We start from the raw sequence: 13,188 nt of genomic DNA, 5'->3' as shown, positions 1-13,188 counted from the left end.
TTCTAAACGACAATACAGACACTTTTAGGAAAAGTCAGGTAGCAGCAGCATTGTATTTTTTTTAAATTAAAAATGAAAAGTTATTGCACATATAAATTTCAAAAAGGTCAAAATGACCGCTGTGGTCTTTCTAGTGTTAATGAATGTTTGCCATCATTAGTAGGCATTTAAAACCATTCAATCAGTTGGACTTGGCTATTATTAAGCGTTACTGGCATCGCAGTATGACGTACTGTACAGCGCTATTTAATTTGTCAAAGGCGCACACCTTCTTCACTGCTCTTTGATTGGACGGAGGCACTCACGTGATCCACTGCTATTCTGCCCTCTTGTGTCTCCTCTGCTGCTGCTCTCACCACTGCAGTCATGAAAATGCCCACAAAGACAGACTTTGTGGGTGCTGCCCAAGAAGCCTTAGGTATAGTTGCTGCACAGATACTAACAACCGCACTGCAAGTATTTCAGTCTGTGTGTCTCCTTCCATTCCCACCACCGTTCCTTTTCCCGCGTCCGAACAAATCAAGCCCAGTAGAGGATTCACAGAATTAGGCCATTCTTAGATAAAAAAAAATCTTTCTTTGATACTGGTTCTCAAACTGACACAAATTACACCATGGACCCCCGTTTTATAGGGGTGGGAATCACCAGATGCCCACGATACGATACTAAAACGATACTTGAGTCACGATACGATGGTATTGCGATATGCTAGTATTGCGATATATTGAATATTGCGATATTTCGATATATTGTCTAACTCCTTTTCCTACCTTTTCCTTGACCTCACCGGAAGTCAAACACGCAGTGTTTTTTTGTTTTGTTTTGTTTTTGCCCCACACGTACAGTAGGCTACATTATTAAGCTTCTCTGGACTCAATACGCCACTGCAGGCGCGGACTGCAACATCGGGCGCTTCGGGCAGATGCCCGGTGGCTTGGCATGGCATGGCATGGCCTGCAAAAAAAATAAAAATAAAAATAAAAATAAAAATAAAAATAATTATATAATTATATCGATACTTGGCGTCCAAATATCGATACAATATCGTCAGGCAAAATATCGCGATACTATGGTGTATCGATTTACCCCCCCCCCCCCATCCCCCATTGGATAAGATTTTTGCTTTTAGATGTTTTATTACAGAAGGTGTATGAAACCATTGACCAAAATAGTCATACATTCATTGTGTTACTTATGGATGGAATTATAGTGAAAGTAAATGACCCCCCTTTTTTTGCTGGGGACCCCCTAGAACCCCCTCAAGGACCCCTGGGGGAGTCCCCCAAGGCAAGCCCCACTTTGAGAATCACTGTTTTAGAGTATAGCGTAGATCTCTCTATTATGTGTCTACCAAGCAAATATCGCGATAGAAATAAACACCGCACCTTTTTGCCTTATTTCCGAGAAATCTCCGGCGTACATCTTTGTGAATCGCCCTGTCATAGTTGATTTATGGTTTCTGTTTAGTCACAGTTTTGATTTATGGTTTCTGTGTAGTGATGTCTTTATGCAGTTTGATTTGCTTGCTGCCTTTTTCTTTGGCCCAACTAGCTCCTGTAAACGTCTGTGGAAGACGAGCAAGTCGAGATGCATAATTGCTGAGTGTCTAACCATGCATACTTTGAACGATTCCCGTGTATCAGGTGGAGGAAAACGATGGTGAATCTTTTTTCCGCACGCTTTGTGTTTTACTTTTTGCATAGAGCGACACCAGATCGAGCTCTTCCTTTTGAGGCGTGCAGTGTGTCACTGTCCTTCCCCCGCATGGAGACCACACAGCTGTTCCTTTTGAGGCGCGCCGCGTCACATGTCCTTCTCCCCCGCATGCTTGCTTGTTGCTTCGCGCTGCTTGCCTGATCCACTGAATGCTCCGCAATGTGTTCCTACACGGACACGGCACCGTCTGCTGTACGGACGTTGTCCGTTTTACGTTGCTGCCCCGAGGTAAGATTGACTATAAAGATTAGCCCTTCACTGCAGCATTAGGAGAATCTGAACATTTAGTTCTTCACAATGCTATTTAACTGGTGAACGACACGGACGACGTGTTTCTTATGACCTGCTCACTCGGGTTCCCCTGTAGCCGGAAGGCCAGCTTGAAGGACAAGGTGTTCCCCAGTCCGTCCAAGAGTCCCGTGGCCAAAGGGAAGGCCCCGTCTCCCGGGCCAGAGGACCGGGCCGACGGAAGCCCCAGCAAGGTGGCCAAGAGCTGGAGCTCCGAGACCCGAGGGCCCAAGCACGCCTTCCGAGTGCGAGGCATCACCTCGCGGCAAAACTCAGAGGGTGAGGGAATTACACACTTCAATTGCCACCTACATTACAGTAGCCTATCTGACCAGCTTAGTCATGAGTATCTACAGACCAGGGTTTAATATATATATACTGTATATATATTTATATATATATATATATATATATATATATATATAGAGAGAGAGAGAGAGAGAGAGAGAGAGAGAGAGAGAGATATACATACATGTATATATAGGTATAGATGTCAGAAAATGGTAAAAAATGGCGATCATTGTTCCCCAAAGCCCAAAAAGACGTCCTCAAATCTCTTGTTTTGTCCACAACCCAAAGATAATTCAGTTTCCTGTCACAGAGGAGTGAAGAAACCAGAAAATATTCACATGCAAGAAGCTGTCATCAGAGAATTGTGTGTGTGTGTGTGTGTATATATATATATATATATATATATATATATATATATATACATTTTATTACTCAAACTGATTAATCAATCATCAAAATATTTGGCGATTAATTTAATAGTTGACAACTAATCGATGAAATTGTTGCAGCTCTGACTTCTAGCATTCACTTTGTTGACACCAGATCCATTCCTCGGCTCCAAATCCGGGAGACGTGGAGGGATGAAGTGTAATCAATGTGCCTCCGTGCTGTTAGCTGCATGCTAACAGCTGCATGCTAACAGTGTGTTTTTAGAAGGACGGTGTTGATGACGGCACTTAATTACAATCGAGCGTCTCTGGACGATGCACTCATGCTGCAGACTGTGCACGCGCAGATACTGTAATGTCGCAAAGCATCGACTCGAGTTTTTCCTGCACGAAGTCCGGCGTGCGAGGACGGACGACGAGAATGCCTTTGTTTGGCGTTTCAGTATTCTGGCGAGGAGTTAGCGAGCGATCGATCGGATCTCCAGACATCATTTATTGCTCGACAGCCCACCTGCATCCATATATCATCCAGGCCACTGTATCACTATCGACAAAATATAACTCTCTACTTCACCATCTCTTTGCCTTTCTTTCCTCCTTTGACTCTCTCAACCAATTCTCACGAGTTGTTTTTCTTCCTCCGCTTCACGGCATGTTAAAGTGCTGATTGAAATGCAGGACGAAGACTTTGGACGGAAGAGTTCTCCAGGTTAGACACGTCATCATGACATGTCTTCATTTTAAGTTACTGTCAGATTTTGAATGTCTAGATGCACCATTTTTACAGTTACATCATGATGGTCAGTAAATGTAAACACTTACGAGAGAAGAGAGACCAGCCCTTTCAAACATGAACCAGAAACCATCACGTTGGTCCATAAGTAGCCTGGGTAAACCCAGCCCCCAGTGACCTGCTCTCAGGCTTACCTTGCTCACGAGTCACAAGGTAGTAGTGACTGGGAACTCTGAGAGCAGGTCACGTGGGGGCTGGGTTTACCCAGGTTACTCCATAAGTTCCCATGTTTGGAATTGATTTGTGTGCCATTGTCATCATGCTAGAATCCATAACCAATCTCTTTCCATGTCTCCCCTCTCTCTCTCTTTGCAGCAATTGAAGGTTTAATAAGTAAGACATTGGGATATTTTGTTGGTTGGCTTCTATGGGGGGGGGGGGGGGGGGGGAGAAATCCAAAGACAGCAAGTCACCTTCACCGGTGGTGGAACCATGCATGCGTAGACGCGCAGAATTTTGCTCACTTGACATGAACCCTTTGTATTGGGAGACTAGGAGTGTGTTGACATGCTGGATGAAGGCAAGTCTTAACTGCATGTTTTTGCTAATGCAACTGTAGCTAACAACCAGTAACTATTGTCATCTCTCAACTCAACACAATTCACGATAAGCATTCTTGCTACAGTTATATCAGCGGTAGGCCGAGCGAATTAGTGGGTTCAAGTCAAGTGGTGCCAAGGAAATAGAAAGGTGACACCCAAGACTAAAATGTCCAAAAGCATCGCTTCCCTTGCATGAAGAGACCTCACTTCCCCTACCCGAGTCTGTCGGTAGCATTCCTGCTCAACAATGCCTCGACACTCTCGCCTGTACGCGATTATATGCTTCACAATTCACAGTATCGCCCACAGATCAGCTAAACCTGCTAGCTAAGATTCTGATGTAGAGACTGTAACGGGTGCCGGGAAGAGAGGGTACTTTTCATCAAAGGTTTCTGTAAAGCTGGAAGCGATCACTACTATCCTTCAATTCTGCACCCAGTCTTTTGTGTTGTTCCACATAAACCCCCCCCCTCAGTCCCCAACCAATGCAACGCTCACAAACTGGCTAACTGGCTTCAAACCAACTTGGTAATTGAATTTTGCACCTTGAAGCTGAAAAAGGCCATACACACACAATTTGTGCTTTGCTTAGTGCTGTGGACGCTAGCGGTGTGGAGGCCGATGACGTGTGCTTGAAGAGTGTCCTTGTCTTTGCTTCGCAGAGGCCAGTCTCCCGGGAGAGGAGATACCTGCAGGAGGCGACGACAAGAGTTGCCACTGTGACTTTCTCACGCAAGAGTTATCACCAGGCTTGAAGGTCACAATAAGGGCAATCTGGTAAGAGTTAGGTTTCCTAGCCCATCTTTATGCTTTTTTTTTTTAGACCGTGGAACTTGTGGTACAGAAACAAATAGGCGGTCATGGTTTGTGCATGGCTTTTCTTTATGCTGTGACCATCTATTGTGCAAGGTTTATTAGCTCTGATTTAGAGCATCACTTGGCCTAAGACAACACATTAATTTGCATGTGCGTGTGTGTGTATATGTATGTATATATATATATATATATATATATATATATATATGGCGGTACTTAAGCACTCTATTAAACAAACATTATTAACCAAATAAGTAATCAAATAATTCAGTCATAATGTATTACAATCACATGTTATGTCAAAATACCTGAAAGGTAATTTGTTTTTGTTTTTTTTCCAAATTTCAATTCCTCAGTTGAATTGTAACTCTTCAGTTAATTCCTGATTGACCCCAAAGTAACCATGATTCATGTAGGTCTAACAGTGACTTCCTGTCACAAAGTGAGCTGTCTTCCCCGCAGCATTGTGTAGGTCTAACAGTGACTTCCTGTCATGTAGGTATAACAGTGACTTCCTGTCACAAAGTGAGCTGTCTTCCCCGCAGCATCATGTAGGTATAACAGTGACTTCCTGTCACAAAGGGAGTTGTCTTCCTCCACAGCATCATGTAGGTCTAACAGTGACTTCCTGTCACAAAGCGAGCTGTCTTCCCCGCAGCATCATGTAGGTATAACAGTGACTTCCTGTCACAAAGCGAGCTGTCTTCCCCGCAGCATCATGTAGGTATAACAGTGACTTCCTGTCACAAAGCGAGCTGTCTTCCCCGCAGCATCATGTAGGTCTAACAGTGACTTCCTGTCACAAAGCGAGCTGTCTTCCCCTCAGCGTCATGTAGGTCTAACAGTGACTTCCTGTCACAAAGCGAGCTGTCTTCCCCCGCAGCGTCATGTAGGTCTAACAGTGACTTCCTGTCACAAAGCGAGCTGTCTTCCCCCGCAGCATCATGTAGGTCTAACAGTGACTTCCTGTCACAAAGCGAGCTGTCTTCCCCCGCAGCATCATGTAGGTATAACAGTGACTTCCTGTCACAAAGCGAGCTGTCTTCCCCCGCAGCATCATGTAGGTATAACAGTGACTTCCTGTCACAAAGCGAGCTGTCTTCCCCGCAGCATCATGTAGGTATAACAGTGACTTCCTGTCACAAAGCGAGCTGTCTTCCCCGCAGCATCATGTAGGTCTAACAGTGACTTCCTGTCACAAAGCGAGCTGTCTTCCCCTCAGCGTCATGTAGGTCTAACAGTGACTTCCTGTCACAAAGCGAGCTGTCTTCCCCCGCAGCGTCATGTAGGTCTAACAGTGACTTCCTGTCACAAAGCGAGCTGTCTTCCCCCGCAGCATCATGTAGGTCTAACAGTGACTTCCTGTCACAAAGCGAGCTGTCTTCCCCCGCAGCATCATGTAGGTATAACAGTGACTTCCTGTCACAAAGCGAGCTGTCTTCCCCCGCAGCATCATGTAGGTATAACAGTGACTTCCTGTCACAAAGCGAGCTGTCTTCCCCGCAGCATCATGTAGGTATAACAGTGACTTCCTGTCACAAAGCGAGCTGTCTTCCCCGCAGCATCATGTAGGTATAACAGTGACTTCCTGTCACAAAGCGAGCTGTCTTCCCCGCAGCATCATGTAGGTCTAACAGTGACTTCCTGTCACAAAGCGAGCTGTCTTCCCCGCAGCATCATGTAGGTATAACAGTGACTTCCTGTCACAAAGCGAGCTGTCTTCCCCCGCAGCATCATGTAGGTATAACAGTGACTTCCTGTCACAAAGCGAGCTGTCTTCCCCGCAGCATCATGAAGTTCCTGGTGACAAAGCGGCGCTTCAAAGAGAGCCTGCGGCCGTACGACGTGATGGACGTGATCGAGCAGTACTCGGCCGGCCACCTGGACATGCTCTCTCGCATCAAGAACCTGCAGTCCAGGCAAGTGAACATCCTCTATATCCACTGTATCCGAGCCACGCCCCTTTTTAGGATATCTCACCTGTTGCACTCCGGTTTTCACTAGTGTTCACTAGTGTCTCATCATCACTCACTATCTGTGAGGTTACACATCAAACACCATAGTGCATATCATTTAGATGCCTCGCAGCGTCACGTCACGGAGTGTTTGTGTTGCGGTGGTCACCTTGAGTCCCAGTTTGAGTCTCTCTATTTGCTGTGCACTTGGAAATGGAGTGGGCCACTGCTGTCTAACAAATGTGAATATCTGAAAAAACGAGACATCACATCGCTTATATTTCAACATTGTGAGCGAGAGCAGAAGTAGCTGAAGGGTTCGATGTATAACGTGTGTATGTCGTGTTAAAGTTGTGTGAACTGTCACAGATTTAAAATGTGTGAATTTGAGTGAAAAGTGCATTCCTTAAAGTCTGTCAGCGATCAAGTGAATTATGACATCACACTCATGGCTGGCTCCATCAAGCTCCCATTATAAAGTCAAGTCAAGTCAGGTAAACGGTGCTTTCTCAAAAAGTACAAAAGTGATCAAAAAGCTGAATTAAAGTGATCAAGTAGTAAAATTGGTGACCCGTTTGAGGGGTTTGTAGTGCAAAGTATGAAAGAGTAGTTTTGAGTTTAAAGAGGATGTGGTCTGAGAGTCCTCCCGTAGATTTAAACAGTCAGGTACTACTAAGAAGTTGTGTGTGCTGTGTTCAGGACCAAAGATGGCCGCCGCAACAAAAACACTCCGTGACTGGAACCCGTGCGAACATCAGCTGAGAGGCATCTATAGCGTGTATAGATTCTTTTTCATAGTGATCTGTATGGCGTACAATTGATCAAGGCTTACACATTTTCAGGTTTCTTCCAATTACAAGTGAGATTAGATGTTTGTGTTTGTGGCGTCACTGGATACACACATGTTGAGACACCTTCATTCAATTGCCCGTTTCATTTGTCCAACTACATGTGTTGTATTCAGACTTCTGTTTAATTTCAGTCAGCTTTCTCTACATATCAATGTGTGATCCAATCCTCCAGCTGCGTACGCCCCAGAAATACATTTTAGAATATAACATAGTAATAATAATAATATTATAATATTATATAATAATATTATATTCCCACAAATGATATGCATACTTGTGTATACACTTTCATCCACACAGCAAGTCAGAGTCACTGTATGTTATATGTGCGTGGAATATATTGATTTATATTATATGTACCGTATATATATGTATATTGGTTTTCCATAGTTGATGTGATTCCACGCGTTGTTGCTTCAATTTGCATTGCACTCATATCGTCTCTGTGTGCCTCGCCAGGATAGATATGATTGTGGGGCCCCCTCCCCCATCAACACCTCGCCATAAGAAGTCCACTGAAGGTCCTAGGTTAGGTCAATAGACTGCACCTCTATATAACAACCATGTTACCAGCATTATGCTACTTACCTCATAGTGCCAATGTTGAAGCGGTACCATGCTGCCCCCTATTGTTTTGATTGACACAACCCCTTTTGAGTTCAAGCCATGTGACATGAGCGATCTCTGAGATGTCTTTTGAATGAGACGTTCATGAGCCGACGCATTGAATCGGAATGCATATATTTGCTGCTTAATGCTGCTTCTGGATATTCTGAACGAAGAAAGTGGGTTTGGGAACGGCGTGGCCGAGTGAAAATCATTCTGATTGTACTGATTGTATTCTACTTGAACGTTAAATCAATCAAAATGGGCTGATATAGGATATATAGTGTATGTGGATGGAACAGCCCTTTTCAGTAAGCTATCTACTCAAGAGAAAAGGCAAAATATATAGACTGTGTGAAACGCAAGGAATCTACCTATTAGCCAATAGGTAGCATTTCTAGGAAGTTTTTTTATGTTTTAAGCTGTCTGAAACAGGTAGGATACATTATTTGCAATCTTTCTAGGTGGCCTATATATTTTTGGCAATTTTTTTTGGAGGAAGCATGCAAAGGTTCCTTAGGTGGGGTAGGATATCCCATAACACCTTGTGACCCTGCTAACCGACGAAGAAGAACGAAACTACAGTAGCCCCAATGCCCCCAAACTTCCGTTTGAATGGCGGCAGCCAAAAGCTCTCACTACAGAAGAAAATGAAACAACGTTAGCTAAAATAACAAACATCTATCATTTTTCTTTCTTCAAACAACATCAAACGTTTCACTTTAGTCCGGTCAGTTGTTTGTACGGCGTCAGGAAAGTTACTTTTGACTGAAAGTAGGGGGGAAGCATCAACTGAGTGGAATCGGGACACTGCTATGCTAGCTAGTAGCCTGGGATTCTGACGAAACTGCAAGCTCATGTTCTGCTCTCGCAGATTGCATTTGCGTCTGGCGATGTCAGGCTATTAGCTAGGCAAGTCGAGCTAAGCTTGAAATATACTGTCCCGGTGGCTCGGTCCTTCGCGCGGCCCGACCTGGGTTCGAATCCGATCTGTGGTCCTTTGCCGCATGTCTGCCTACTTTCCTGTCGATTAAAGGCAAAAATGCCCCCCCAAAATAGCCTAATCTTAACCCATTGATACCTGATGCAGCATTTGTGTGTATATCCCTCATTTGTGTGTGTATCCCTTTAAGATTGGTCTTAAAGGGATACACACACAAATGAGGAATATACACACAAATGCTGCATCAGGTATCAATGGGTTAAAAAAGAAAAAGAAAAATACTTTGACGTGAGCCTCGAGTTGACAGCTAGACAGACCGTAGTCTAACGTCACTGACCACTTGAAAGTACAGGTGTAAACGTCCCCCAAGACACATTGAAGACGGATTGCGATCTGATCGGGCAAACCACCTCCGGAGGTGGTCAGGGACGCATTGTGACCACATTGCAATCAGATTGCAATCTGATCACCCAAAACGCATGCCAACGCCAGGTGTAAAAATGAAATCAGGCTAATGTGGTCGAGCACTATCCGATTGCAATCTGATCACAGCAAATGCATGTTAGTGCCAGGTGTAAATGGCCTCCTACATTCAAAGTAGGTACCTCATTAGGAGGTACCTCATTAAGCAGGTACCTCATTAAGCAGGTACATGTACCTACTGAGGTAGCCAGGAGATAGACAGGTTCCTTGCGTTTCATACACAGCCATAGTGTGATAGATGTGACGATGTCCCAAACACTTGTGCTAATGAGCTGCATGTAGCGCCGCACTCAACAGGGGTTTGACAGCAGCTAGACGACTGTATGCTTGCTCTCATTTTGGAGAGGGAGAGCTCCCCCCATAGGATTGCAATGGAAATGAAGCATGAAACATAACGAAAGCATGTGGCGCATTTGACTTTGACAACATGTCCCCTAATTAATTAATTCATTAATTAACAGTGTGGGTTTTTTGTTTGTCTTTCTGTTTTGATGACGAATGATGCTTGATCACATAAAGCATGCATCATCCACACTGCTTCACCTGCACATCATAAATCAACGCTTTAGTCAGGAAATCCTCGATTTCCTCTCAGAAAGTGTTGAGCCATTATTCCATTTATTCAAGAATTTTTTATGTATTTTTTAACTTTGTATATTGAGAAATATTACTTTCTCTCACAATGTACAGCGTGATTACTCCGGAGTTAATGTCATCTTTTGTACTAACAGTGTACCAGTACAGTACCTATAATGTACCATTCCAGTTACGTAACGTAATGCATGAGGTCAATGAAAGGTCCAGGTTTGTGCTCAGTTTGATGGTCATACTGTTCCCTGACATAATCGGAGGGACAGACCCCCGTCGTTATTAGTCACAAACACACATCCATGCAGATTGAGGCACCATGAAATGTGTCTTCTGTGTTTGACCCATCCTGGCTAGTCCTCCTCCACGATCAGGGCACGAGCGGTGGGCAGCTGCAGTGAACTTCTTCCAACCTGCCGCTGGTCAGACGACGATCTTCTGCATGTTTTTAGTGGGGGGGTTATATACTGTATGGAGGAACCAGGGGAGCACGGGGAGAACATGCAAACTCTCCACACAGACAGGCCACGAGATAACCCACCTGGGCAACAGCAGGCACCGAACGCATGGGGAGACATACAGTACCCCTAGTGTCAACGTCGTCCCAAGCAGGCATCGAACCCAGGACCTTCTGAGTAGTTCAATAATAACTACTGTATAAGTTCTCTCCAAGTTCCTCCCAAACTTCCAGATTATTGCTCAGTAGGTGCTACATAGATCGTGCGTCATGCACACCCCGTAATAATATAATAGGTACCAGGTAGTTAAAAAATAACCGTTCTTTGTAAGTTCCTGAATTGTTACCACCATATTCCATAACTTCACATCGTGTTCCCTGTACTTATATGTACGGTATTATTACGTACTGTGCTGGTACACCTTTAGCACAATCGATGCCACGGTAACTCTGGAGTAATTACGCTGTAATCTGATGTGCGAGGACAGTGTTTTTTAAACCTCAGATATTGCCTTTCTCACATGCTAGAGTTGACCAGATAGTTGGTAAGGGTCCTAAAGCTGAAGGAGAGACTCCCGATGACCAGAGCATGATGGGCCGTCTGGTGAAAGTGGAAAAACAGGTGAGAATGTGCTTCTCTCGGGCATCCAGGTAGTCCCTGCCTACCAACACAAGGGTCGTAGAATAATGTGCTTCTCTATGGTGGATGGAAGTCCTTTGAGGTGATGTTGAACTTTGTTAGCAAAAAAAAAAAAAAAAAAACATTAAAGGAACACTCCGCCCATTTTCAACCAGCTTTGTATCATTAGAACATCAGTAGTATATCAGAAAACTGTAAACGGTTTTGAAGTCTGTCATTTAATTTGACAGTTATTGAGTGTTAAAGTGTGGATCACTGGTCCACACTAACTTTAATAACTCATTAACTCAAATCAACTCTCAATAACTGTCAAACTAGATGAATGATGAATAGTTTGTAGTAGTCATAGCACCACCTACTGGCAACACAAAAAGCGGTGTATCTTGAGATCCCTTCATCCGATCAACTTCAAACTTGGGGAGTGTGCTGCCGGGAACCCGTCGGAGTCTCTAGTGCAGAATTCCGGACACGTGCATAGCCATAGCGCCACCTACTGACGTTCAACATCACTTTAAGTTGGTTCATATAGTTACACCGATGTCAAAACATTAGATTTAGTGTCTGTGATTTACTTTTCCTGACAAGCAGTGTGTTTTCATTCTGCGGCTTGTTTTCCCTGCAGGTGGGCTGTATGGACAGGAAACTAGATTTCCTAGTCAATGTGTACGTGCAGCGCATGGGCATCCCCCGCTCGGAGACGGAGGCCTTCTTCAACTCCAAAGAGCCCTATCCTGCCCCGCCCTACCACAGCCCCGAGGAGACCAGGGAGGAGAAGCAGGAGGTGAAAGAGGAGAAGGAGGTGAAGAGCTGCTCGGCCGTGGAGGTGGTGCGCTCAGAGGGCTCCGTGGAGAAAGACCCCTTGCTGGGCGTGTCCGTGGCCGGCTCGGCGGGCACCCCTTCCGGCAGCCACGGCCGGCACGCCACCTCCTGGCAGCAGCAGCTGCAGCACCCGCTCAGCCAGCCGGCCTGGAACAGCAGCGTGGCCAACACGCCCTCGCCCGTCGGGGGCAGCGGCGAGCAGCATTCCCCCACCCCGTTCCGCCTGCCGCCCCCGCCGCTCCACGACCGCTCCTCCTCCGGCAGCGGCCAGCGCGGCGACAGCGGCTCCCAGAGCAGGAGGCGCCACAGGAGGCAGAGGGGCCAGCGCGAGGCCACGGTGGCCGTGGAGAGCGACACGTCGCTCTCCATCCCCTCCGTGGACCACGAGGAGCTGGAGCGCTCCTTCAGCGGCTTCAGCGTCTCCCAGGCCAAAGAGGACTTCTTCGGCCCTTCCTTCTTCGCAGGCCCCGGAGGAAGGGGGACGGGGCACGCGGCGGGGAACGAAGCCGCGGCCGCCGACGGACCTTCACTCTGTGCCAGGGTCAGACCCTTCATCGCAGAGGGCGAGTCAGACACGGACTCCGACCTGTACACTCCCTCGCCTCTGTCCTTCTCCGGAGAGGCTGCCTCTGGAGAGAGGGGATGGCCAGGACTCAAGTAGGTCAAGACTGACCACCTGCTCCACCTGGCTTGTTGTCAAAGGAGCTGATGGTTTGGCTCGCCAATGCATCAGACTGATACTCCATAGCCAAACGGAGTCACTATTGTTTCTCATAATGCTATTACATAGCTGAGATAGCTCACTTAAGTGGATAGTAAAAAATATGTTCTCAAATTAATCATCATCAACACCTTTTTTGTTTTTGCTGTGACAGTTCAGATACATATCTATCAAGATCAAGTCATCAGAAGCTTTAGGGACATCTTGACGTGGTTGGAAACATGTTCTGTTGTATTTACTAGTGACGAAAAGTTCTTGGATGTATGGCAAATTATTTTTGCATTGAACAT

General features: G+C 45.6%; 1 protein-coding gene across 1 annotated transcript; it reads left to right on the top strand.

Moving 5' to 3' along the window:
- Positions 1 to 1,875: 1,875 nt before the first annotated feature.
- On the top strand, positions 1,876 to 12,838 carry LOC310794871 (potassium voltage-gated channel subfamily KQT member 2-like; the record flags this gene model as incomplete). Its single annotated transcript, XM_083656918.1, has 8 exons — positions 1,876 to 1,901; positions 2,084 to 2,283; positions 3,346 to 3,393; positions 4,682 to 4,796; positions 6,623 to 6,754; positions 8,101 to 8,151; positions 11,247 to 11,340; positions 11,981 to 12,838. The coding sequence occupies 8 exons, from the start codon at positions 1,876 to 1,878 to the stop codon at positions 12,836 to 12,838; spliced, it is 1,524 nt and encodes a 507-aa protein (XP_083513044.1).
- Positions 12,839 to 13,188: the final 350 nt, after the last annotated feature.

This window comes from Poromitra crassiceps, assembly GCF_964638095.1.
Source record: "Poromitra crassiceps genome assembly, chromosome: 20".
Classification (NCBI taxonomy): Eukaryota; Metazoa; Chordata; class Actinopteri; order Beryciformes; family Melamphaidae; genus Poromitra; species Poromitra crassiceps.
This window is presented reverse-complemented; position numbering and strand designations above follow the sequence as displayed.